Here is a 27022-nt window from a genome sequence, read left to right as displayed (position 1 = left end):
ACAACAGGAAATGAAAGTTATCCACATCAGTCACGCTTCCGCTTAGTCATTCCAGAGTAAAAGGATATAGGCTAAAGAAAAAAATGGTAACAGATTTCATTTGTTTAAGTTGTTTATTTTCTATTGTAAATACTTACCATATAGCAAAATAATGTGTCTATATATATTTACATACTTTAAATTAAGGTCATAGTCTTGATATGTCATAACACTTAAATATTTTATTTCTGAGTACCAAGCACTCAAAATTCTCTTCTCTTGGCTGAATACCTACTGTATGGAGTTCCTTTCATTTAACGGTTGAGCAAACAGTATGCTCATATACAAGACAATACTGATAACACTGGAGATAACAGAAAGTCTTGATGTATTTTATTATAAGTGTCTTGGACAATACATAGAATGAACAAAGAAGTATTTTTGACACAATTATATTGGATGATTAAAGAAAACCTACAGAAATTGTCTTTAAATCATCTACGATCATCTAAATCCCATGGTTTTCATAGCAGATTCTCACACAAATTCCCACACTAGTAGAGTATTTTCTTGGTTTAAATTTTTTAAGATTTAACATAATTTACTCACAGATTTACTGATAAAGACCACTCATAGTAGCAGTCATCGTTTAATTATGTCACCAGACTCTATTTCTTTTGGGAATTTTAAGCCACTAGCCTTCAGTGCCTTGAAAAGAAAGGAAAGGCTCTGTTAATTTCAGTAGTTGTTAGATCATCTCCAAGTCAGGTTTAGAATAAGGTTCCTAGAGGTAAAAATGCATATTGACAATTTGGTACACTATTCATTTATCTTCCATATATGATTAATTTAGATTATACATCCAGTCTAATTTGGGAAGAGGTATTTTATAGTAATATCACTCAAATTAATTCAACAGAGAAAACAGCCAATGCGAGAGTCTGAAGAGGCTATGCTTACATACTCCTATTAGCTTCAATTAGATTTCTAACGCAGAGAGAAGATGCTTTCCTTCATAATCTCAGTTTCTTCTTGTGAAATTATACCAGTTGTGCTGAGCATTTATGCTTCCATTAAATAAGATTACAAACATGAATTATGTTTTTTGTAAAAAAACAAGTCTCTGAGCTGAAGTGTATGCATGAATGTAAGCAACATTCACTCACCCAAAGGGAGCTCTTCATAGTAAATGCAGCAACTGCACCTTTTGCAGAAGGGGTAAGCACTCTCCTGCTACAAAGAAAACTCAGCTAGTTTCATGAAGCTGGCTGCAGCCTTCCTTCCACTACCTTTATTAAGTTACATTCCATAAGTAAAAGCTAATATGAACCTCAGTTTAGCAGAGGCAGAGCAGTTGCAATAAGGCCCAGTCTGTCAATCAAATAAATTTGTTCTGGATGACTGAGTAGAGAAAGGAAACAGCATGGAAGATGGCAACTCCTAAAAATCAGTTTGAATAATATTCTTGTAGGATTCTCAGTTATCAGAAACTTACTTAAATATGAGTCCGTCCTATCAAAAATGTAGTCTAACAAACTATGGGTACCATAAGTAGTCACATAATCCTGACAATAGCTCCTATCCTGGGACTCTATTCAGAGAACTGTATGTGCATTCAGGCACTTATGTTCATCATAAATACACACATTTCAAACAATGAAGCCAGCTAATATAAGTCGGTTGTGAAAATGTAAATGTGCCATCATGTATGATGTGACCATGACAAACATCCAACAGCGGTAGAAGCAGGGGTCTACATGGAGTTTGCATTAAGATCAAACCATTGGTTCCCCACACGTGATGAATGCTACCTCACATTTATGCTGAGGACCCATAGCAGATGCATATTAGCGGAGACCCAAATGTTAGAAGTTTTTTTCTGTAACGAACGAACTGTGCTATCGTGGTAATGGGAAAATAGACTTTTTCCTTGGGCATTCACTAGAAATGGAAGTTCTTAAAGTGTCCAGGGAGTTTTCCATCCGCACAGACTGTGATTTTCTGCATCTCTTTGGGAGCAAGTCCTTATAGAATTCCGCAGCTTTCCTCTGGAAGTGTTTTCCTACAATAACATACAGGACGGGGTTCAAGCAGCTGTTGCTAAAGGCACAGTATGTTGCTACCTGGGTCACTATCTCATTGATGTCTTCAAGGCATTGGAAAGTATCTGCTAGGTAAGAGACTGTGTCGATGAGTGTGCTGATCTGGAACGGAAGCCAGCAAATGATAAACAGCAAAAGCACAGCAAGGACCAGCATAGTGGCTCTCCTCTCTGTCTGGATTAACTTGAGTTTTTGTAACTCGCTGCTTCGTAAGGCTTTGATTATTTGAATCGTGCAATAGGTAATTACACAGAGTGGGATCACAAAGCCCACAATATTAAGCAAGCAGTTGTTTGCAGGCTGCCAGTAGGTGGCTGGATACTCGAGAGAACAGGCTGTGATGTTGTATTCTTTGAAATATCGTAAATTTCGGAACATTACTGTAGGTGAACATATAAGCAAGGCACACATCCAAACTATGAAGCTATTCCATTTGGCGCAGGTGGTTCGTCGCATCCGTCCAAGAGACATGGTTTTCACCATGGCCAGATAGCGGTCGATGCTTACTAGTGTTAGAAAATAAATGCTAGAATAAAAGTTCATGTAACTAATTGTGTTGATGGCTTTACAGAGGAATAGGCCAAAAGGCCATCCAAATTTATTAGAAATATTAATGGCCCAGAAAGGCAAAACACAGACTAACATAAGGTCAGCAAATGCCATATTTGCTAAGTAAATTTCAGCCACTGTGCAGCGACTCTTGTGGAAACACAGGACACTGAGGACAAAGCCATTTTCTATTGCTCCCAGAATAAATATAAGCCAGAGGAATCCAGGCTGAAAAGTGTATAGCCAGTTCCATGCATCTGAATCAATGCATTTATATCTATTCAGTTGATGCACTCCTGAAGTATTGTGGAAATCTGCTGGATTGATTCTGAGCTCCTGGATGCTCATAATGTTGTAAAGTTGAGTAACATTTTCTGTTGCGATGGAAGCCATTTCTGTGCAGAGAAAAAAAAGGTTGAATGAGATTGCTGCATCTAGCTTATTGCTGCAGAAGATACAATAAGAAAAGCTGCACCAAAAAACATGACTTTGAACAGGTTTACAATTCCATGGTTTGCACTCTTGTAAACACCAGAAAGATTGCAGAGGGTTTAACAGAGTGAACTGGTATAGACTGTTTCAAGGGAGTGAAACAGAGGGTTGAAGTAACAGCAGACGCTGTCTGTATTAAACAGAACTGAAACTGGAAGAGAACATTTACAGGCCTTTATTCCCTAGAACCAAACTATAGCAAGGATTTTTTTTGAAGAGGCTGATGGGTTTTTTCTTATCTTTATGTATCAACAGTCATAGTCTCCTAAAGGACCGCTATATCTTTTGAATCTCTCTGTTGCTAGTTGTAAGGTGATAGGTTTGTGGCATGTCACTCAACATTTCACACGCTGTCTTGTAAAGCAAGAATTCTGTGTAATTCAGTGCTGCTTCCTCCTTGCACAACACTACTTTTTTTTTTTTTTTCCAAAATTTATAACTATCAAAGCAGCCGTTTAGTTTACAGCTCTAGTTTGTACTGAGAAAGCTGCGGAAGCAAGAACCTGTATTTGCAAGCAGTGTGGCTTTCTCATCTTCTCATTGAAATCACTTGTGTATTTGTGCATCTGTATTACAATCTCTTTCTGCAGGCAAGTCACAGAGGAGATGAATGGTACAACCTTGGTAAGGACACTCAGTTTTAATAAGCTCGACAGTGGGTGGGTTAGTAAAGATGGTGGCCATCATGTAAGCAAGGACCTGTATTGCAGTCAGGTTGCTGTGGGCTAATTTGGCTGCGAGAGCACAAACTGAAAACCTTGCACTACGCTGTAAATAACTGTATGAGTCGGAACAGGTTAGGAATAGCTGGGCATAAATGTTAAGATATGTGCTTAAACGTTATTAAGATGAAACAGAAGCTGAGGGTCCACCTTCAGGGTATTGTCTTTAAAATGTTAACTGAGGTTGTTGTTGCTGTACTTCTGAGGTGATGCATGCTGAGACATTATTCGAGTACAAGCCTGTCTTACCAGATCTGTGTATACAGCTGTCTGGAGTAAGTGACAGTTTGTCTTTTTTCAGTCTTTAAAATATTACTTGACTGGAATGTGGCTTCAATACGGCTTGATTGGAAGCCTTTCAGATATATTTTTAATTAAGACATTTTTCTGATCCAGCTGGTAAATTGGCAGTAAAAGAGGATACATTTGTTATTCTTGGAAGGATGCAGTTTTCATTTGTATTCTGGTTGCTGCATTTGCTGTTTGAGACATGTCAATGCTGGATGCGTACATAGATGTTCAGTTGTTGGATACAGAATTACTGAAAAATGATGATTCATATTTGGTGTATTTATTATTCATTAAGCATTGTAGTGCTTGGGAACCAAAGGCCACTTTGCACTAGGTACAGTAAAGGCAATAACAAAAGGGAATCTCTTTGTTCCACAGAATTCATAACCTATTTGTCAGGTAGGACAGGTCAACTCAATAAAATGGACAAGTGGCACTGAAAATCTTGAAAGATAGGCCAACTTATTTAATTAGCACAAAACAAAATGTCAGCAATGTGCATTTCTAGTTCTTCATAACTTGAGCAGCCAAAGGATAGGATTTGCAAAAGCTGGGCAGCAACCAAAATGTTCTCATTTTCCAAGTTCATCCTTTCAAAAATAGAGCTTTTCAAACCCATTTCTAACAGCAGGAATGATCTCCATCCTCTAGCATCTTTCCTGCCTCTTTGTTAATCTCATCACTGTTAGAACCACCTCAGTTTTGAGACACTGGTGTCCTTTGATCTTTGAAAGCTTTCAACAAGCATCTGGAGAAGGGATTGGTAGAGCCTATGTATTAAGCAGCATTATGCACTGTAGATACTCCTCCAGTGATCTATGATTTTGGTGACACTGATATCTGAGGCTTTTAGGTCTAGTGCACATGGATTTATTTGGTCAATGTGGGAAGAAAACACCACCTTCAGCGTGTGCAGTTTAACACTGGCAATAATCTAATGTACATCCTCTTTTCATCTTCCCGTTGTGAGTATCTACTGTAGGTTGTCAGTGCCTTGGATAGAGATCTTATCTTTGTACTCTTTCAGGAATAGCAGCTACAGCTAGTGCATTTTTCTGTGATTTTTTTTGTTCGTATTTCAGCATATTGCAATATAGAACAATATCAAAAGCTTCATTGGTACCCAGATATGCCTGATCTATTGCTTCTGCTTTATCCATTAGGTCAGATTGTATTAAGTTGACACAATTTTATTCTTGATGAGCTCATGTTGGCAGTTCTTTATCAATTTGTTATCCTTTATTATCCTCCAGATGTGGATCAAATTGCAAACAGCAGTATAAATTCTCTCTTTCTGTGTCTGGTGGCCCTTTGTGCTGTAAATACACAGAGGAAGCAAAATACTGATGGATAATCAAAAAAGGACATTTGAAAATAAAAGTTCTGTAGGGAGATGCAATTAACAGAAGGTGATTCTTCTGTTCATAGCAGGCTGTGAACTAGCAGCAAGACTTAATTATGACTTTACTTTATGCTTTGGGGTTGGACATACGTACCTATTTAACAAGTCATTCATTAGTAATTCAAAGAGTAGTCATAAAGGTTATGACATAGTTGACAATTTCTATGCCTTCCCCTCATAATAATGACTAATAGAAAAACAATAGCCAGACATTAATTTTACCGAAAATAGCTCAGAAAATGGCCAGTGATTTATGATATTTTTCCTACAAGTCATCTATTTTAGATTATTGTTTTAGAACGGAAAGCCCTAGAAAGACAATGCTTTAATTTTTTTTTCTATTACATTACTATGTTGTAAGAGCAGCACGCAGGGATGCAGTCAGGATGTGAGCCAGCCCCGTGCGGTGGTGTCCCCGTGACCTGCCTCCTTGCTCCTTAGCTCAAGCTCTTCTGTAAAGCGTTGACAGAAGTGTGGCAGTGAATAAGGTAAAATGCGCTAAGGGGTATTTCCTGATCAATTTACACAATATATTAAATGCGGTGTTTGGTGCTCCTCTCAGTGGCACAGGATGCTCATTTAAGCCATATGCTTACAGAATAAATTACGGTTTACACAGACGTGATATAGAAAAGGGAGTGATGTCTCACTGCCGGTAGCTTATCATCAAAATTCAGTGAAACTAAATGTGACCTGTTTACACATGCTCTATAAATACTTTCTGTGCAATGCAAGGCAGGCCTAACATGTAAAACCAGGCTCTTAAAAAGAGTCTGTGTGACATTTTGGATTTAGATACTGCGCAGCTGAAGCAATCCATCATTACTGAACGCGAAGAAGGAGAGGCGACTCCCATCGCAGACCGAATTGCTCCCGCAGGCATTCACCTCCCCTGCTACTAGTTACCGCCTCCTTCACTAGGGCACGACAACTTTGGCAGTCATTGTTTTTTCCATTGTTCCAAAATATTTTCTAGGTACTAATATTGGGCGTAAACGGCAGACTTTGGGCGGCAGGGGCTGCCCGCTGCCCTCTGTGGGAGGCCGCCATGACCTGTGCTGCGCCAGTCGCAGCCGGTTCCAGCCAGCTCCGAGCAGTGCGAGCAGCCCGTCGCCGGCCAGCGCTGCAGCCTTGCAGGGAGCCTGTGGCCCCCCAGGCAGGCAGAGTTAAGAAAAAGGGGCAGCCACAAGGGGCTGGAGACGCTGAAAGCACGCCGAGCGGGGCGGCGGCTGGAGAAAAACGAGCTGCTTCGCTAGGCGGGTGCAGAGAGGTGGACTGCTCAGGCAGCTGGGGAGTTGGGCTGATGGTCTGTGTCAGAGCAACGGCCTGCTAAAAGAGGTGTGCACAAGTGCTCAGGGTAAAAGGGAGGCTCCAGGTCAGCAGCTAGTAGCACTGAAGTGGTCAAATTGCAAGTAGCGTGCTGAGCCGCTGGGGCTGCTGTGGGGACAGCCAGGGAGCCAAGGTTGGCCGCCTTGGAGGAGTTCCCTGGCACCTGGGGGACCGGAAACTCAGGGCTCTGATGGTGAAATAAAATAGTCCTTTCAGGCAGCCCCGGTGACAGTGGCTAAGCAGACCTGCCGCTCCTCAGTGTGACTACTCAGCAGGCTTTTGCTTAGAGCAAATTATAGAAACGTGGGACACTTAGAGCTGCTGCCCCCGGGAGATGGCCCTGCAGTGGCTTTGGAAGTGCTGAGAGGCCAGAGCAAGCGAGTTCACGTCTGTGGCTTGGGAGAGCCAAGCTCTGGGGAGTTCGGGGCCCATGCCACTTATAAACACTGCCCTACGCAACGGAGGAGGTCTTTGGGGTCGGCTGATGGAGGGATATGTGGAGCAATGGCCTGATCTTGCCAAGGCAGCAAAAAAGATACCCCTTGGAGGGACTGGGAAGAAGGGGATAATTGACTGCAGTTGTTTGGACTGATGGATTGGGTTTGTAAGTGCAGGGAGAGGGCCCCTAACAAGGTGATGATCACTGATGCCTTGTCCCGAAAGCTCTGATGGCTAGGCACAGTTGCTCACACCCTGCTGGTATCTCCTGATAAGCTGGTGGGATGTCCTGTTGATCCAGGAGTGACCTCTATGCATCATACTGAGCATAGAGCATGCTGAAAGACAGGCATGAGGTTAGCAGTGTGGCCAAGAAAAATGCCACTTCAGGAAGCGTCAGAAGAGATGAAAAGTCTCCATGCTATAGCCTTACACGCTGGGACTTCCGGATGTTCTTGAAGGAAAAGGGGGAGGATGTGAGAAAGTGGGACAGAAAGCCCAAAAGAGATCTAGGGTTGTGAGTTAAGGAATGCAAGCACAAAGGAAATGTCAGGGAATAGTTAGCAGGATATAGAGCAAGCTCAAGGAAAGCTAATTCTTTTGGTACCTTGTTTTACTCCCCAAATGCCCTGGGGAAATGCCCAGGCTGCATCGAGTGACCGTTGTTCACAACCCATTTTGAGTATGGCTGAAGCCCAGCAGCTACTGGACTCATGAACTTATTGGGACCTCCAATAGTGGCCTTTGCTTGTCCTGTGCTAATCTTTTGCTCATATGCTAAGGTATAGTGAATAATGTAAGCTGTTATAATGGTCTTGGTTATGTATTTTGCAGGGACAAGGCCTGAACTATGTAATAAGTATTTAGATTACTATGACATTAACTCTGATAATCTAGTCTGTGGTGCAAAAGATGGGGTTTGTAGTGAATATATTCAATCTGTTGCGTGTTTCTTGGCTATGTGTTTTGCAGGAACAAGGTGTGAAGTTTGTAAAAGTATATGCTGAGAATACTGTAATATTAACCCTGATAATTTAGTCCTTGGGGCAGGGCAAGGAGGCTGTAATAGCTGTATGTTCAAATTATTACTATGTTAACACCTGTGATGTGGTTTGCAGGGTCAAAGAGTAGAATTTTAGTAATTGTAGGCAGACATTGTTATGACGTTAACCCCTAAAGTCTGGTCTTCAGGAATTACAGATAGAGTTTATAATGAACGTACATTAAGACTGTGAAGGTGTTGAAAGTAGAGTTTATAATAGATTTATAGTCAAACAGTTCTGAAATATGTATATCGCTGTGGTGAGGGGTGGAATATGCTGGGCATAAATTGCAGGGTTTAAGTAGCAGGGAGATGCAGTGGAGACCTTTGAGGGAACCAGTCACAACCATTTCCGGCTGGCTCTGATCGGTGCGAGCAGCCCATCACCCACCAACACTGCAGCCTGGTGGGTGCGTGGTGCCTTGGCGCAGGCAGATTTAAGAAAGAGCAGCAGCCGTGAGGGACTGGAGATGCTCATGGAAATGCACTGCTGAAGGCACACCATTGGAAAAACAGCTGGAGACATGCTTTTGGAAGGAAGCTCTCTGTGCCAAGGGAGGGACACCCCTGAAGGCACTGTGGCCTGTGGATGACTCACACTGGGGCAAGCACACACCTGTAGGGAGTGCCACCTGTGAAGGACCCACGCTGGAGCACGTAAACTGTGAGGGGATTGTGGCTTGTGGGGGACCCATGCCAGAACAGGGACACCAAGAAGCCCAGACAGGCAGAGGACAACCGGTCGGAAGCATCAAGTGGCAGAAAGAAACCAATATGCACAGAAATCATTATCACATGACCCCAGCCTCCTGCTGAACCTGTCATCTCACCAAAGAATCAGGATAGTCTGTGTTAGCTGTGGCAAAAACAAGGGTATTTGAGATTAGAAAGGGGAAAGGAGAGGTGTTTGGCTTAAACTAAGCCTGGGGAAAGGGGAAAAAGTGTTTACTTAACTGTTTGATTGTTTATGCTATTTCTTTTCTCTGTACCCAAATCAGTGATCAGAAGTGTGTGTTAGTTGGCAATAAATTGCATAAAAATGCCCTGAGCCAAGACTATGCCTGCAACAGTGCTTCAGACTGCAAAAGTACCAGAATTACAAGCATGATGTAGTATTTCAGAGTTTACTAGTTACATTCTCTCCTACTTTGTAAATTATAGCCACATCCTGATATGCGTGGTTGAATTACCGCTGATGATATCAGCTGGGATCTTAGGGCTGAAGTGAGTCACTGCAGGCCTCCATGACTCCGGGTCTAAATTACCCTCTCCTGCAATAAATAGCCCTTCTTATGCCATCAGCTGGGGTAGACACAGCTCAAATCTACATGACAGGCAGAGGAGCCATGCAGTTACCATTCTGTCATGTGTCCTGCGTGTGAGCGCTTGCCAGCTGCTGCTAGTTTCATGAGCCTGCCTAGTTAATCAGCATTTCATACAGTCATAAACACTTCACAGTTTCCTTTACTTTTTGGGATCACAATCCAGCAGCGAGTCTTTTGTAAGTGTCCCCCTATCCCTACGCAGTTAAGCCGACAGATCTGAGGCCTCCATGTTTGTGTTTCTCTATTTTTAGACCTAAAGTTCTATTTGGGAAGAATTTGAATATTCCCTCAGGATTTCTCTGGACTGTGGAAGTCCAGGCAACCATTCATCTTCTTACTCCAGCACCTATGCAGAGTGTGTGATGTGGCTGGTGTGCATCTGATGTAGTGAGCCCATGTTTTACAGGTCTCGGTGTACTGGTTTGTACACAAGTTCAAGCTACCATGTACCTATTATGTTAGTTACCATGTAAGTGCTACTGGGTACATGTTCATATCTTTCTGACTAGGAAAGCTGAATTAGGAAAAAACCCATCCATTGTAACAAAACCCTAACACATTTACAGAAAGTGGAGGTAATTCAGCCTGTGGTCCTTAACACCTCTTCCTGCATGCTGGGTCTCCAGAGTTCAGCAGCTGGTGCAATCTGTTGCCAGATCTCTCCCCAGAGCATGGGAGTGCTGCTGAAGCTGCTCAGAGGAATTCAAAATTGTGTCTGCCCCCACAGAAACATAGAGTGCAGTGCAAGGACCTCTGGGCATCCACTTAGTGTGATCATGTATAGCAGCACTGTGCAGAGAAAAACACGTGTCTTGGGTATAGTTAAGAGTTATGTACATTTATACACATTTTCTTCTGGCAGGGTTAACTAGCCAGTGTCATGCTTTGTCCTTGGAGCTAGTGCAGGGAACCACTATCCTGCTCTATCACAGACTTGTATGTTCTGCATCTTTAGAAATGCATACTTTTCTGAGCAGTGCAAGCATTCTTCTCATCCACCAGAAAACTTTTGGCAGGATGAAGAAAGATTTATTTCCATTTTATTCGAGAAAAATGTTGACCCCTCCCCTGCCCCAAGAAAATAAAATAAGCTTTCCTGTCATCAGAAACCTTGACGCCCAGCTCAAAGACTGTTTTGTTCAGCAGCAAGTTGAGTTTGGGAGCTCTTAGTTGTTCTAGGTTTTGTTTAGCTGCATCGACCTAAGTAGTAGAGAACAATATTTTAATGGAAAAAGCTGAGATATAAATATTATTACTACTATTCTAGCTTTGTTTGCTTAATGAAACAACATCTAAATGATCTTGTACATAAATTTCTGCTTCTTAGCTTTGAGGTAGGTAATGGAAGAGACATGTCTGCAGGAGAACTTTATTAAACATAAAAAGAGGTTGAGACTGACTCATCAATTTGTTCCTTCTGACTGTTTAAAATGCAGACATGCCAGGAGAGGGTTTTGCTGCCAGCACCTCACTAAGGCCTCTAGAGTCATTATACTGAAACCACTACAGTTACAATCATCTTTGTGTTTTTATAGGTTACATCTGATTTCCCTTTTTTTCCTGGATGAAGTTAGTTCAGGATTTATTGGATACATGCATTGAACATGCATGTATCCAATAAATGGAACGTGCTGTTCCATTTACCTTTCCAACCTTTACTTCAGTTATCTGTTAAGCAGCTAGAAAAGAAAACAAAGCCCAGAGAGAGAATGCTCTGAAAGGCTTAAGCACAGAGATTAATTCAGTGAAGCAGGAGGGACATACAGAATATTAATTAGAAATCTAAGAGGTTAATTGACAACTTGGTCAGGTGTAGCAATGGGGAGTTTCACCTCTCTTCTCACTAGAAATCCTGACAGACTGATATTTAGTGCATATATAAAAAGAAGAGAAAAAATCCATGATTTTGAAAGAGAGCAACAGCCAGGAGTTTGGGAGGCTTGAATATGGGCATTCTGGAAACTGCAGGGTATCCGAGATATCTGCATGGGGCTAGTATATGATGCAGGACCTCTGAGAGGTGCCATCTTCTGGAGTCAAGCAAGAGACTCTGAAGTGTCTGAAACACCCCCAGACACTGCTGGGGCACCTCTGTCCCTTGATGTTAGCATTAAGATTGGAGAATAGAGGGAATTAAGACTGGAAGGTAGACGGCATAACTCTGCTATGAAACTAGCAAATCTTTGGGTTTAATAGAGCATAATGGGGGCTATAAAAGAGAGTATTATAGCTGTAAAATGCAATGCAGAATTATAGCAAAAGAAGATATGTAAAAGATTCTCCTGTGAATGACAGACTATTAAAACAGTCCAGGTTTTAAGAGCTTAAAAAGAGAAGCTACTGCTTTGTTTCAGAGGAAAAAGCTTCTGCTTTTTAAGTGTTTGAAAAATAGAAAAGGTTTGGGTCAGTATTTGAAATTAACTGATGCAGTTCTCAATATTTTGGAGCCTAGTAGGCTTAGTGCTGTTTTTAAGGAAAATTCCTTTCTTGCCTCTTGAGAGGATGGGAATGCTTTGTAAAGCTCTGGTATCTTGGCAACAGCTAAAGCAGGTGAGCTAAAGGCAAAGGTTTTTGGTTTTCCTGTTTTGTGATTCTTCTGACAAAAGGTATTACCTATAGGCAAAATAACAGGAAAAAATTGCTGCCTCTATACACTCATTTTTGCTGACTTTCTCTCCTTTTAAAAATCTGCATGTTCATAGTACCTTCCTTCTCTTTCCAGAGAACGCTCTGTTCCTCAGGGTTGACTCAAAGCCCATCTTTATTTTAGCCTTTCACAACTATCTCAAAAGCAATGTAAGCTGGAAATGTTCAGTGAGAAATAACTTTTAAAATTAATCTTTCCTCGTTGAAATAATCTTTTTTCTCATTTTTCCTCCACTTCTCTGAAGTATGGAGGAGAGAAAATATATATTTAGTTAGAAATGTACTGCCACACAGCTCTGATGAGCTATCATTCCTACTGTAATATTTATAAATGTGATGCATTATAGTATTGTTCACTAGCAGTAATTTCACTGGGAGTAATTTACAAATGCGAGTGGTCTCTTGTTCCTGTGAAAATTTCTCACATGAGCTGTCATGAGTCTGCATGATTTATTCCCAGTTGGTGATGAGCACAAGAGCTAGATGTAAAGCTGGGGCATGCCGATGACTAGCAAGGTACTGTAAAGTTTTAGTCATGATCCTATAAGCTAACATATACAACAGAATTGTTCTTTGGAGCAGTGTAACCCTTCTTGTATGGGAATCCTGGGTCTCAGAAAGTATTCCAAAAAAGCACTGCAATTGGTGCAATGGGAGAACATTCCTCTTGCAGTGAGAGGCTGCATCAGGGTTTCATTAAAATAAAAAGGGACCTAAACCACAAGGGAGAGGATAAGCAAGTTAATAGTCAAGAATCCTTTGAATGCACTTTTAGGGCTGTTTTGAGGCACGTCATGGCAAGATGCAGTTTGGACAAAGGAATGAAATATTAAAATAAATCCATCTTTTTTTTTTTTTCCACAATAAACCTGCTGCTAAAATCTAAAAGTGTTTGGCAACAAAACTACATGAGGTCTGCAACTGTGGAGCCATCAAGAACTAAAAATATACATAGATATCGTGTATGTCGTGATGTGTTTACAGCAACATTTCTCTGTATTTAAATTTAGATGTAAATAACTGTTCTTATGTTTTGTTTTCCTGGAGATTTCCTTTTTGTTAATGCTATGCAGCTTTTCACTTTTCTTTCGTATGTGATGGATTAGCAAACACAGTAGAAAAACATTCTATACTTCTTCAGCAACATTTACATTGTATTTTGTGACCACAGAAGGAAGATAAATTCAAGAACTACCAAACTAGTCTGAGAACAGAAACGATCAATTCCATCCTTCCTCTCCCATCACACATTTCAAGATCTGCTGCAGCCAAGTTCAAATGCCTTTTGAAATGGTTTATGCTGTTCTGTCTTACTGAGTTGCTTTTTCTCCGTCCACAGCTTTTTCAACATGGTATATGCTTATGAAGGAATGAAGTATATGAAGCTCTTAACTCTAAGTGTTAATCAGGCACGAGCCAGATTTGTTCATCTCTTTGTAGTCACTGGGCAGGTGAGAGACCTCTTTCTAAGTCTGTGTTCTGTCTAACTTAGAGCAAGGTCTGGAACTCAGGTGATTCATGTGCCGGGATTTTAAGAACCAGAAGGTCATAGAATAATGTGGATCAAGACTACTTGTCTTGATAAAGGTTCTTCAGATGAGTGTAAATACTTAAATAATTGTTGAAGCAGGAGCATGAATCTGATTCTTCCATCTTGTGAAAATATCAAGGGTTGCTAGGCTTACAATGTCAATCTTTTAGCTTCTTCTTCCCTTTTCCTAGTGCATACTTAATTACTTGTTGCAATACTCAAGTCACAGAAGCAAAGAATAGTTGGGGTTGGAAGGGACCTCTGGAGATGATCTGGTCTAAGCCCCCTGCTCAAGCAGGGTCACCTAGAGCAGGTTGCCCAGGATCACATCCAGTTGGGTTTTGAATATCTCCAAGGATGGAGACTCCGCAGCCTCTCTGGGCAGTCTGTTCCAGTGTTCAACCACCATCACAGTAAAGAATTGTTTTCTTATGTTCAAGTGGATTTTTAACATAATTTATTCCTAAACCTAGCTAGCTTTTGCTCCTTAATCTGCTATCTCCCCTGTTGCATTGTCTTGGAAATAGTGATGCAACTGTCCCTTTGTACAGGGAGAGAAGAAACAGAAACATTACTTGGAGTGAGACCAATGTGCTTTGCCACCAGGAACAACACAGGGCTCCCTTTCATGTGACAGTGGCTGCTGGGAAAGTCTAAGTCTCATCCCAAGGCTGAAATCTTTCATCTTCCTTATCCCTGCTTCAGCACAGTGTCCATCCACAGAGCATTCCTGGGAAACATATTACTAAAGCAGAATCAAATTGCCATCTACCTGGAGTCTAATTCTTGGAAAGAAACAAATGTTTTATACAACTGCACAAGCCTAACAAAATGGAGGAAGTAACGTTTCTGGTGATGGATGGGAGATTGTCACATACTACAGGCATAACACCAGGTTGTAGTAAGGAGTGAAACACATTAAATGGTGTATATTGCTTAGAAAATAGAGACAAGCCAAACATTTGTCTTTTTATCATCAGATATGAACTAAGGAGGAATGTGAAAATAAAAAGAATTCACCTTGTGTTTAGGAAGACTGTCAATGAAAACCGTTCTGCTAGACTGGCTGAGAAAGAGATCACTTATGTAATTAGATGGATAAATACTGCTAGGAATTGTACTGCTGTGTGAGATATTTCTTAGATATTTGCTATATGTATATGCAATATGCTCAGGGGTGTATGAAGAAACACCCAGATAGTCCCAGAAAGCACAGGCAACTAATTTTTTGTGAAAGCATCAGAGAGAAAACAAAGGATGGTATTATTTTATCTTCAGGACATGATGCGGATATTGTAGGTTTGAGAACTGAAAATAAGCTTGAGTGGAATGACCAAAACTTGCACAGTTTAATTGAACTAGGAAGACAAATGACAGAATATAAAATTCTGATTTTTGTGAAGTAACATGTAGATTTAGCAGGTTAAAATAGAGACAAAGGAGGCTGCAGCCCCTTCCCTAAGCACTACAGCACCTGCAGGAATGCTCTGTGGTATGTCAATGGACTTGCTGTAGCCTATCAGAGCTGCAAAATTCAAAAAGCTTAATGCACTAATGTTGTGAGACCTTAATGCACCTAATGTTGTGAGAAAGGGTAATATCCTTTGCAGAAATTTGCTGTCATTTGAAATGGCAGACCTGATGATAAGGAACAGTGCAATACATCTATCAATGTAGACAATGGCAAGACAATACCTTAAGCCCAGTGATAAGAAATAAAATGAATGAGATAAAGAAATAAAATGCCAGTGATTTTATCAAGTGTAGCTTGTGCAGCTAGAGTATATTTCTTTATTAAAGTAAGCATTTCTTGCTTTAGAAAAAAGCCTTTCCTGAAAACCAGATAGATCAGAACTATTTCAAGTGCCATGTTGAAAACACCTAAGCTGGAAAAGAAATATATGAATTTTCAATTGACTAAAGGCAGTTCTTGAGAGTTGGGCTGGAGGAACAGTTACTAGGGGATTTTCTCAGAACTGGTCTTGGGGTTCATCTAATTAAATGTTTACATAGCTGATTTCAGTATGAAGAATAGGAGAGCATTGATGAAGCATGCCAGTGACATGAATAGCTTGACATCTTCGTTACAGAGAAGAATAGGAATAGCCTGCAGAAAGCATTAGAAAATATTAATAATTAGAGCAACAGATGTAGCATAATAGGAAGAAAAAATGTAAGTTTTGAAGCAATTATGTTCCCCAAGAAGACGAAGCAACTGATGTTGCTTTATTTGCCTTGCTGTAGTGGAAGCACAGTAGAGTTGTTCAGCAGTATAAAAAACTTCACTTAAAGTCACTCGCTGATAGGGACATGGAAGTCCTCTTCGGCCTTCCTGTCTGTCACGTTATTCCTTAAGTACTCTAGACCTGTTCAGTTCAGTTTAGGCACTCCCTTCTCTTAGCTATTGAAATACAGCCCTTTTCCCTCAGTAGCAGCTTTACAGTTCTCACGACTAAACAGAATGTAAAGGTCTAATGGCCGAATAGCATTTGCCAGTGTTGCTCTCTTTGTGTTTTAAATACTGCATGGAGAGATTTGCCTCTCGGATGAACTGGCTCTGTGCCCTGAAAGCACTTTGCTTCTAGCACCTTGGGAACATTGTAGCAGCCATTTAGAGGAAGGGTAGGGATTTGCCATCTCCGTTGCCTCCAACCACTGTCATGCTTATACTGCTATCAAGAGCAGCTAAAATAACACAGCATTTACTTCACATTTTCACTAGTGGCTTTCACAGCTGTGGCTTTATGACAAAAGCCTGACTGTCCCTGACAGCAAAAATCGGAAGCCTATAGTATGTACGACTGGCTGGTTGCTGTGACTAAACGCTAGTAGCTGTTTCCTTGATAGCCACTGTTTTCATCAGTTCTTACCATACAGGCAACTGATTATTGCACACTGGAATTGATTCAGGCTTTGTTGCGCATTACAGCAACATAAAGGATGTTCTAAACTGTAATACTTTGTTCCCAGCTACAAATAATCATCCCCATCAGCATCTGGAAATGTTTCAGGCACAGCTGCTTTTTCTATTACTCAGCCAACGCTGATGGCTCTGCGCAAGCAGAGGATTCCTTAGCGCAGGCAGGCTTCTGAGGGCATCACAGGCGTGGGTCCTCTCTATAAAATAGTAATAATGCCTTGCATTCCCTTAATGCCTTTCACCAAAGGGGTATACGGACAACTTCACTGAGTAATTGTGCATTACTGGGCACAAATAATACATTATTGGGCTCTGACAGCAGAATAAGCTAGAAATTAGGATTAATTATATAATGTTCAATTCAAATTGCAGCATTCATTTCATGCAGGTAGAATTTAGAGGCATTAGAATTTATCCAAGATATTTGGGTTAGCATCTCTACCACATGGGCTTCTTAAGAGAGTCTTAGACAACAGCTGTATACCCATCCCAAAATCTACCTCAACCTATACACTCAGTCGTATTTCAGCCTCCTGAAAAGCCTAATTTTTCTTGTGGAATACCCCACTGAATGATCCCCAGCATCACTGATTTGTGTCATGGAAGGCAACAGAAGCATAAGATACTTGTTGCCTAAATAGCAAGTGTTCTTTACTAAGAAAGTTGATGTTTTTATTTTTCAGTTTCATACCCTCTTGAGTATTCCTAAATGCAGGGTATAGCAGTGCAACCACTGGTGAACTCCCTTCTCAGGAAGAAGCCTAGTCTGGAACTTATTTGACTTCTTCAATGATAAACTTCAGAAAACCATTTTCCTTGCCTTTCCTAGGTTAATAACTTAGGCTAATAACCATAACAGCCTGTTGCACTGTTCCTTGAGCAGCTGGGACAGTCATTTCATATTAATGATTTTCATGTCTTTACTCCTGACTTTGCCAACATAGTAAGCATTTGCAATGGGAAGGAGGTCGGTTTTCAGAAATCAGGATTAAAAATTACTACAGTCTGTACATCAGAGAGGAAGGCTTTTTACTGTCAAAAAACAGATATACATATGTATTTGAAATCATGTGTGTATGAGTAATTATAGTAAACGTCATACTGTATTGCAATTACCTTGATAGCCACAGCAGGTAATGGATATTTATCCAAATGTAGACGTTTTTTCCTGTGAAAACCTAGGACAACACCAAGGACAATGGCTTTTAAGTGCAATTTAATGGTATTTCTATTGGCAGAATTGAGTAAAGAATTTGAATTTATGCTGGTGGGGATTTGGTGATTAACTAAATTGTGCAAATATTCATGTGGATTCAACACTGAATGGTCTGGAAGATTCAGGATACCTCTCCAGCTGGGGAGTGGTGTGATGAAAGGAATTTGATTTACAACCTTCAGTGATTGGATTATGATTTTATTTTTCCCCATTCATGCTTTGCCAATGTTCTGAAATTAAACTCTGTGTTAATTTATGACCAGCCCTTTGCTGGCAACAGATGTCAGAGCCTTGCTGGAATCTGGAGTGTGTTCTGCAGACAATTTGTTTTTCACTCTGTATCCATGGGTTTTGAGCATTGGTGGTCACTAGTAATGTATAGCAGTTTGCTCTTTCCAGAATCTCAGTGCCAACATGCCAACACAAAAGCAAGGTGACAATTTAGTTGAAGAGATAGACTCGCTCAGTATATGCCACAGCTCCTTCCAAGAACGATTGTACCCAAAGCTAACAAAAACCAAGGACACTTCAAAGACTGAGCAGTCACTGAATAGTGTTGATTTGCTGCTGGGTGGCTTTGCTGCCTGTTTACTGTACAGTGATAACAGTTAATGGATCACATTTTCGCATCCAAGTATTATTGTAGCCATGTAGGAAACTTTTTTAGTAAATGGTGGAGGAGGGGGAATTTTCTTTCCCTATTAAAATGACTGTTGAAACAGAAACTTTCTGGAAAACATCTTTTTAACAGGAAAGATTTTTCAAAAAAGATTTGAGCAATTTAATAGGAAAGATTTTAAAGATGTAATTTCTGATCCTGAACAAAGGAGGAGACATAGAGCCTTCAGCTTAGCATGAAACACAGATTCAAGTCCTTGATTCATTCTTACTCCGTCCGGCCAACTAAATAATAACTATCTTTACAAAGTGGAGCAGCTCCAAAAAGGAGAGAATGAAAGACACCAACTCTCTGCAGCTTATCCCTCAATCACTCGCTTAAGGATTCACTTGCTTAAGGAGGAAGATGCCTGGTTCAAAGTCCCTATTCTGTGATACCCGTTCCCAGACAGATTTCTTTTGTGCACGTGTTCTATGTTTTGGTTTCTTGTTTTCATAAAAGTTTTCAAGATTCTTTAATTCCAGATAGGAATTAAATTATACATTTCACTGCTTCCTTCTGCCCTTCCAAATTTTCTGTGAAACAGAAACACTGTCTTTTGACCAGCCTTAATAATTTTGAAAAATGTTCCGATATAAGTTAATCATGTCACCTTTGAACTTGTGTACCATGGCTTTTATAATGATGGCAGAACATAAAGCACTGTATGGTATTGCATGCGACAGTTTTCTGTAGGAGGCAGAAAGACCTGTGGCAGAGTGTCAGGACAGTAACAAGTGAGGAGAAGATGAACAGATGAGAGTTCTGGAACAGAACACAGCGCTGCTAAGGAAAACAAATAGAAGATAAATGCTGCTACTAGGAAGGAATAAAGGAAGGAGGGGAGAAAGGAAGGAAGGAAAGAAGGAATGAAGAAGGTTTTAATTTCTCAAAAAGGATACAAAACAAAGAATAAATAAGGATGTCAGTGTGAGTCAGGAATACACCAAAGTTATGAGAATTTTATCTGGGATTTTCATTCAAACTGTTATAAAAACTAGATCAGTAACACAGTTTTGATCTTTATTTTACTTAGCTTCAAAGCAGTCCAAAATTTTAAATGTTTGAATCTGGTATTTAAAGTCAAGCCTTTCTTTAATTTTTTTAGTTATCTAACCAGAATTCATTCATCCTAACCCAAAACTTATGAATATGTTTAATTCTTTTTTAAAACAGGTAGAAACACGTGGTGGAAACATGATGCAAATATAACACAATGAAATCTCAAATGTCTTTAACTGTACTGTTATGAGCTCATGGTTCAAATGGCAGTTTACAGACTAAGTCTGTTCTGGACTGTTGTGGATTGCTGTCTTCTTGTCTTTCCGAAAAAGACTAATATTTCTAAAACGTTACAGGAAACACCTACAGAAGTCTGGCTCCGCTTTGTTACTTTTCCTTCCTTTTACTTCTGGGAAATGTTTCTTTTGCTAAGCCAGTTGGCTGGGATTTCTTGCCTAAAAGGTGACTCTTTTAATGAAAAAAAAGTCTCCCCAAAGCAATGAAGTAAGTAGAAGTAAGAACACACAATTGTCTTATGCAACATGCCTGGATAGGCTCAATTCTTTTTAGTGCATATGTTATAAATTAAAATCTTCTGAGAACAATATGCTAGCCGTTCAGGAACCACCCTTATGTCTGATTCATTATGACTGTTTTAACCAGGTTGGAGTAGTATCACTTTGAAAATTAACTTGCAGCTCACTCAGACAAACCAGGAATAGAGCTGTTTGGAAAGCGCTTAAGTTTTAAACCACTGCTAGTCTGGCTTAATTACTTGACTCTGTTACTTACTATAAATCTCTACGAGGAATGAAGGCTTGTGAGAAGATAACTGCTTTTGCTTGTTTATGTGCCCATGAGGCAAATCCTTATGTCCTCGTGCCCCAGATCCTCATGGCTTGGAAATTTCAGCATTGACTAGAATAAAAAAATAAATAAAATTCCTTCTTTGCCTGAGCAAAGGAGAAGAAATAAGCAAACAAAGCAGCCTTGATCCTAATAGATGGAGACATCAAAAATGTCTGATGAAAATTATTTTTGATCTCTTTATACAAGTAAAAATGTGAGGACCAGGAAGTAAGTGGTAGGTAGTGGAGAAAGTGCAGGGCTCTTATTGGATCGTCCCATCTCAGGGGATGATATGATGATGGGTAGGACAGGGCTGCACATATAGCATGATTATGCAGATGAACATGTAGTTTACTTCTCTGACAAGATGCTAATAAATTTGTATCTTTGCGTATATCTGTATATGGGTATATTGAGAGAGAGAAGAGAGAATTTCTACAAAGCCAACATTTCCTGGTCACTTTTAGTGCCACAAACTGTGTGCCTGCCATTTTACTGTTTACTTTGGGGGAAAGTGGTTTGTGTGTTTCCAGTGCCCAGCCCTGGAAGCAGCAGGCAGCACTGTGCAGCACAACTTTCTGAGTGATGCCAAGGAGAACAGCCATCTGTGAGCTAACTGGAGCAGGGTAAAGCATGATACTGCACAAGGAACATACGGCAGGCCTCTCCAGAGTACAAATATGGTGTCTATCTTTGATTTATATGCCTCAATCTAAAGGAATAAGCTTTTATCCTTGGGCTCAGCTATCACAGATTTTTAAGGAGATCAGACCATTATAATAAATAGCGTGATGACATTTGTTGTACTGGTTGTAAGAATTACTGGATGAAATTCAGCATCAAGCTCAAGCTGTACGGTTATAGAATTTAAATCTGTCATGGCTAATATTGTGTACCCCATAGCAAAGTTTACCTGTTATGATAGTTAAGGGCACACCCACTGCATAGATTTCTGACCTTCTGGCTAGGAACAGAGTGAAAAAAAGTGTTTCAGTGGTATAGCACTCTGTATCCTGATTTCCCAGCTAGGAAAACAAGCATTTCACAGGTTCTGGTTCACACCTTCTGGTTCCTGGACCAGGATTCAAGCTAGAAAAAAGATGTGGCTACCCTGTCATGATCAGTAAGCGGGTTACCGGTAATCAAATCATTCATCTCTACTAAGACATCTGTAAGACCTCATCTGCTATAAGTTATTACTCTGCTGATGTTGATGGCATCGGACCATTCACTTCAGCTGAGAAACTAGCCTGTGTGGTTATTGTTATCACTTTTTACTTCCCTTCAGCTAGCTGTTTTCTTGCTCTTTGTCCCAGTCTACCAGCTAGGAACTGGGTTAGAGCTCTGCAAGTATTACTGTACTGTCTGAGTTTACACTGATGACGAGAGGCTTCAGTGAGGCTCAATGTGCGAGAGTTGTGGAAGCATAAAGAAAGCCTTTGCCTCAGGGAGCTTATAATCTAAGGAGAAGCCAAGTATAATACAGGAAATGTAGACTATAGCCTGAGATAGGGAAAGACTACCGGAGAAGGAGATGAGAGGTGCTTATGGAGCTGATCTAAAACAATAACGTACAGCTATATTTCTGTCTTCCCACTTCTTATTTAAGGATCAGGTCCTACCTTTGAACTGTGAAGACTTCACAGCTGCTTTTTCATAAAAATGCTCATAAGACCTAATGAAACACTTCCAGTTTACTGGCCTGCCCCTTATCTATGGGTAGTTTACCGTTTGCATCTGGAAGTGGCTTGGGCTGTTGCTTTGCCACTTGGACTGCAAGTGTGTGGGAAAAGGGCTTAAATCAGCCTTCTAGAGAGGAACCTGCTGCCCTTGTTTTGTGCCCCATGGCACTTCAGAGCAGCAGCCTTTCAGTGAGTCAGTTAGCTAATAGGAAATCACACAGCCACAGCAAAGAAACAGAGCACCTCCGGAGATAGCAGGTCCCAAAGAACACGTCCCCAGTGTACTCCCTTCTGCCAAAGCAGAAAAACTGCAGGAGGAAAAACACCTATGGCTAGTTCTGCCTCTGCAAACACAGGCACAATTGTGTTAATATCAGAGGGACCTTGATGTCTAACCATAGCTTGCTCTCTCTTTTGCAGAGTTTACCTGTAGTCTCTGATAACATGACTAGGAAAAGCTGTTTTCTGTGCTTTAACAGCTCCATTCTCTAGAATTAACCATAACCTGAAGCCTACCTTTATTTGTAACACTCTCACCATATTGCCATGCTTTACTGTGCAAAGCTCATCACTGGTGGGTCTGCAAACCTCAATGATCAGATTTGTTTGGAGAGATCACAAAAACAAGCCCAACCCTGTAGAATCCAGCTGAGGAGTTAACACATGGCGGGTAAGGGAGTAAGTAGCACAGCAGGGGAAGTAAGTCAAATCTATCACTCTGGGGGAATGCATGCTTTTAGGAAACACCTCTGCTGAGAGACCTAACGCGTTTTAGCTGTTTCTGATGTAGCAACTCTGCCCCAATGTCTGAATGCTTTGGAGTTTGCTTATCATCAGACTGAAGATAGTGTGCTTTCAGCAGGCAACATTGCCCCTGTGTTTGTCTGGTCTGTATCCTAGTGGTGGTATCTGTTCTCCAGTCTTTAACTTCTCAGTTGTTTGGGGCTTAGAGTGGAGTATTCAACCATGGCTTGGGTTCCTCAGCCCCAGTGTACTACTATTACTGCTAAGCAAATGATGTATTACCACTGTGATGGTCACTATGGGTGTAAGGAAATTTTATCTTCATCTATGTGAAGACAGCAGCAGGTAGAGGCTGAGTTTACAGTATTCTTTCTGGGTTGCTCTCGTCCTCCTTGTTTTCCCATTGCAGTTATGCCTACCTATCTGAGGGCTGTCACAGTACAGGGTTGCTCTCTTTTCCCTCCATCCCTGGCCATCAGTTTTTGTGTTTTCCTTTATATGGGTTCTCATCTGACCTCACAGAAAGCTGGACCAGGCAGTTTAGGTTTCTGAACTGGATCTTGCACAAGTGTCAAAGTCAGTGAGGGAGAAGGAAACATGCAGTCAAGGATTGGTGAGGTGTGGGATGGTTCACTTGGGAAGCACTTAGGCTTAGATTGGCCAGAATTTGGTGAGAAAGTGTACCCTTATGCTGCATGGTATTCACTTTTTTGCCAGGTTGGTGTGATTTCAGGCTTAGACCTGAAAAACGGCAGAGCCGGTAAGAGACAGAGAGTAGCCAGTGTTAGTGTGGTTCCACAACAGTCTAAGCAAGATGTCTTGCTCCCTTCTGAACAACCCAAGGGCAGTTAGTTGTTAAATGTTCCTCTCTCCTTTGCTTAGTCTGCACTGACAGACTAAGTGCAGGCAGCCTGTGCAGCTCAATTAACCAAGCAGCTGCACACACTCTTAAGCGCTCTGCTGGCCCACCTGCAGCTTTGTGGTGCTATCTTATTAAAAATTCTTCACCTAGGGAAAGGAGGAACAGCGTACCTACATCTGCATAGAGCAGCATGGCTCCTTGGGAGCTGAGTGCAGCTGAGATCATAAGCTGGTCTCCTGCTTTGCTCTACCCCCATGGACAAACTATGTCACTTCTCTGTGCAAGGTTCACCAAGCGATGGATGTTCTCATAGCTGTGCTATGTGTCTTTTGGCCTCACAAGGTGAAGTCATATGTGGCAACACCAGTTTAAAGTGTTACTGTCTCATGTCTGCTCAGTCTGCCGCTGCCTTGTGTTACTATTTTTGTACCGTAGCTACTCCTTTCCTGGTGCCACAGCACCTATTTGTATGGCCACCCTATTCATGAACTCAAGAAATAGGTCCACTTTAAGCAAAGTTTCTTTCCACATTACATTTAACCTTTTCCTGATCTGCAAAGCAGTGCAGATCACTGTGGCACAAGCAATGTCAGCAAGTGAGCAGAGGGAGAAGCGGGAAGCAGAGAAAGAGCAATAATATTAAAAATTCCTATTGTCACCAAAGACTTTGCACTGGGAAATCATCGTGCGGACGTCTAACCGGGAATGGCTGAAACGGTTACTATCTCCCAGCAGTCTTCTTTGCTTCTCTTGTATATCAAGGTACTCTAAAATCAGATGTGGTTTAACTGAGTATACCAGGCTATAAGGGGGGATCCGCAAATTCTGAGATAGGGGCACCTTGCTGAGGGCAAAAGCAGATTCAGCCATCTAATTGGAATTAGCTGTGTTTGTAAGTCAGCACCCAAAGACTTTACAGTAGGATTTGATTCTTCAGTAACTTTCTGTTAACCTAGAGTTATTCCGGTTATAAAAATTTGGCTAGGAAAAGGTTTAGTGCTGTATTTGTTTACAGTTATGTATCAGCTAGGAACAGATAAAACTTTTCATCTCTTACGTATGTAAAGTTTGAAGTATGCTAAATGCAAGGAGGAAGAAAGATCGGCCTTTAGAAAACTGAGGAAAACTTTCAAACGTTTGGAGGGTTGAGACAATGCTTTAAAAAAAACATGAGTGACAGTGGAACAAGGCTGGCTTATATGTAATTTTTAATGAGAAACTGAGTTTTTAGCTAAATGATACTTTGATAGAAAATATTTATTTTCTTTTTTTAAAAAACTTTATGTTGATTCATGTTACTAATGGATTTGGGTGTACTTTTGTTGCTGAGTTGGTTACTTGGAGGGCATTTGTTTTAAAAGCAAAATTCTATTCTTTGACCAATTTTACTAGACTTGCAGTAAGATCTGTATTCCTTCTGTGACTTTGAAAGCAGTGGGATTTGGGTTTCCAAATGCTTTTTGCCCCCCTCTTTCCATTTAAAAGAGACCATCAGAGACTGACTGTTCTTAAACAGTGAAATTTAGACTCCTCATAGTCAGTGTCCTAAAACTTTTCCTAAATTCCTCCTGTCTTTTGCCTGAAAAAAGACTTCAAGTATTACATAGCTCTGAGAATTTTTTAAAGCTGTGTCTCAGTGGAATGATGAGATCCTTAATTCAGGAAACTCTAACTCAGTAAGAAAGGCAGTTTATTAGTTGGCTTGTCGGTACAAAATGTTCAGGTAACTCTGACTAACTCCCTCAGTCCTGTTCTGGCACGTACAGGGCGCAGTGGAAAACCTGACAAAGATCTTGTGGAGGTGCCTCTGTTTTGAATATTTCAAAGACATGGTTAGGTACATTCATCTCTTCTCTTTGTGTTTGTGCTATTCACACCTAACAACTATGAAGAAAAATATATTTGGAAGTCTATGAATGATTCTTAGGTTTAAAAATGGTTCTCTTCAAATTCCTCTCTCTCTACTCTTGAACATTTGCAACTCGTGCACACTTTCAGAGAACATCAGAAAAAATAAAAATCATATGACTGACATTACTCAACATCCGGATATTTCCATCTTAGAGATTCTGCTCTAGAAACAGATATCTTTCTAGCCAGCTGTCTTCTAGCTTCTTTAAGAGAATATGTGCCTACTGTTCAAGATAAAAATATAATCTTAAGAGGTGGTGTCTGTATATTAAAAACAAGGATTCTAACGACCAACTATTTGAATACTTTTCATGTCATGCTGCTATATAACTTTTTATTATTATGGTAAGAGTGCTGCTTGGTATACTGAGTAACGGAAAATGGGAGGCTAAAATTGTACAGCATATATTTCAGTCTTTGGTCAGCCTTTCAGTTATATCATCCTAATTACAGTTCCAGTTCTCAGCTCTTATTTATTTTTATAAGCATCTTATAAATCATGTTCCTACTGTACTTTTTCATTTGGATACGGATGTTAGAAGGGAACTGGTTATGTTGAAAGGTCATCATCCTAAACTTTTCTTTGCTACATAAGACATAACTTTAAAGGCTTTGTCTTTGTCATTCACTCAGTATAGACAAGACAGGTTAGCAGTGTAAGGTATACATATAAATACACTTCCTGCCTCACAAAGTTTACAATCAAAATAATAAACACAAGGAAAATGAGACCTACTCAGAAGTACAGGAAAGAATTGCCTCTGTTTTTTCTCTACTACTTGATAGGTAATTTCTGAACTGAAAATGAAGTTAGCTGTTTGCGCTTTCAGTTCTTTTGTGAGATAAAGCAAAGTATGCCCAGGATGTGATTGAAGACATTAAATGGCTTCCTGACAGAACAAATCATTGCCCTTCATAGCCCCTACACTGAATAGTCATTGCAGCAGGTGAAAAGCCTTGTGTCTTTGGCATATTGGATACCTTCAATTAAAGCATTTTTCTGAAGATGCTGCACCTCTGTAAAATCTGCCAAGTTACAAAACTACATTAGCAGCAATTATTCTATTTCTTCTTATTCCTGGAACATTAGTAACATGGGCTCTTTTGTAATTGAATAAGGAACATATTAAGAATTCAAGAACTTTTTTCCTAAAAGCAGCAAGTTGTACTTGATTAAATAATGACAACTTTTCATATTAAAGAGATGCAGAAACACATACCTTGACAGCAAATACACCACTGAGCAGGTACAAATGAGCGAAGGGCAATACTTCCTAGTGAACAGCCAAGCCGTTTCTGTTGTATGAGTGAGTGTAACTCCTGGTTTTCT

The 27022-nt window shown here is 40.5% G+C and overlaps 1 protein-coding gene across 6 annotated transcripts; it reads right to left on the bottom strand.

Moving 5' to 3' along the window:
• Positions 1 to 232: 232 nt before the first annotated feature.
• BDKRB2 (bradykinin receptor B2) lies at positions 233 to 27022 on the bottom strand. Of its 6 annotated transcripts, none has more exons than XM_068946978.1 (4): positions 26913 to 27022; positions 20437 to 20562; positions 17885 to 17946; positions 233 to 3025 (listed from the first exon to the last, which is right to left on the bottom strand). In XM_068946978.1, the coding sequence occupies exon 4, from the start codon at positions 3021 to 3023 to the stop codon at positions 1878 to 1880; it is 1146 nt and encodes a 381-aa protein (XP_068803079.1). In that variant the 5' UTR covers positions 3024 to 3025; positions 17885 to 17946; positions 20437 to 20562; positions 26913 to 27022; the 3' UTR covers positions 233 to 1877. The 6 variants fall into 6 exon arrangements, 5 of the variants coding, with proteins under 5 accessions (XP_068803079.1, XP_068803077.1, XP_068803078.1 ...); XM_068946976.1 differs by lacking the exon at positions 17885 to 17946 and adding an exon at positions 5259 to 5451; XM_068946977.1 differs by lacking the exon at positions 17885 to 17946.

Source organism: Struthio camelus, chromosome 5 (assembly GCF_040807025.1).
Source record: "Struthio camelus isolate bStrCam1 chromosome 5, bStrCam1.hap1, whole genome shotgun sequence".
Taxonomy (NCBI): domain Eukaryota; kingdom Metazoa; phylum Chordata; class Aves; order Struthioniformes; family Struthionidae; genus Struthio; species Struthio camelus.
Note: the sequence above shows the minus strand (reverse complement) of the source record. Positions and strands in the feature narration are given on the sequence as shown.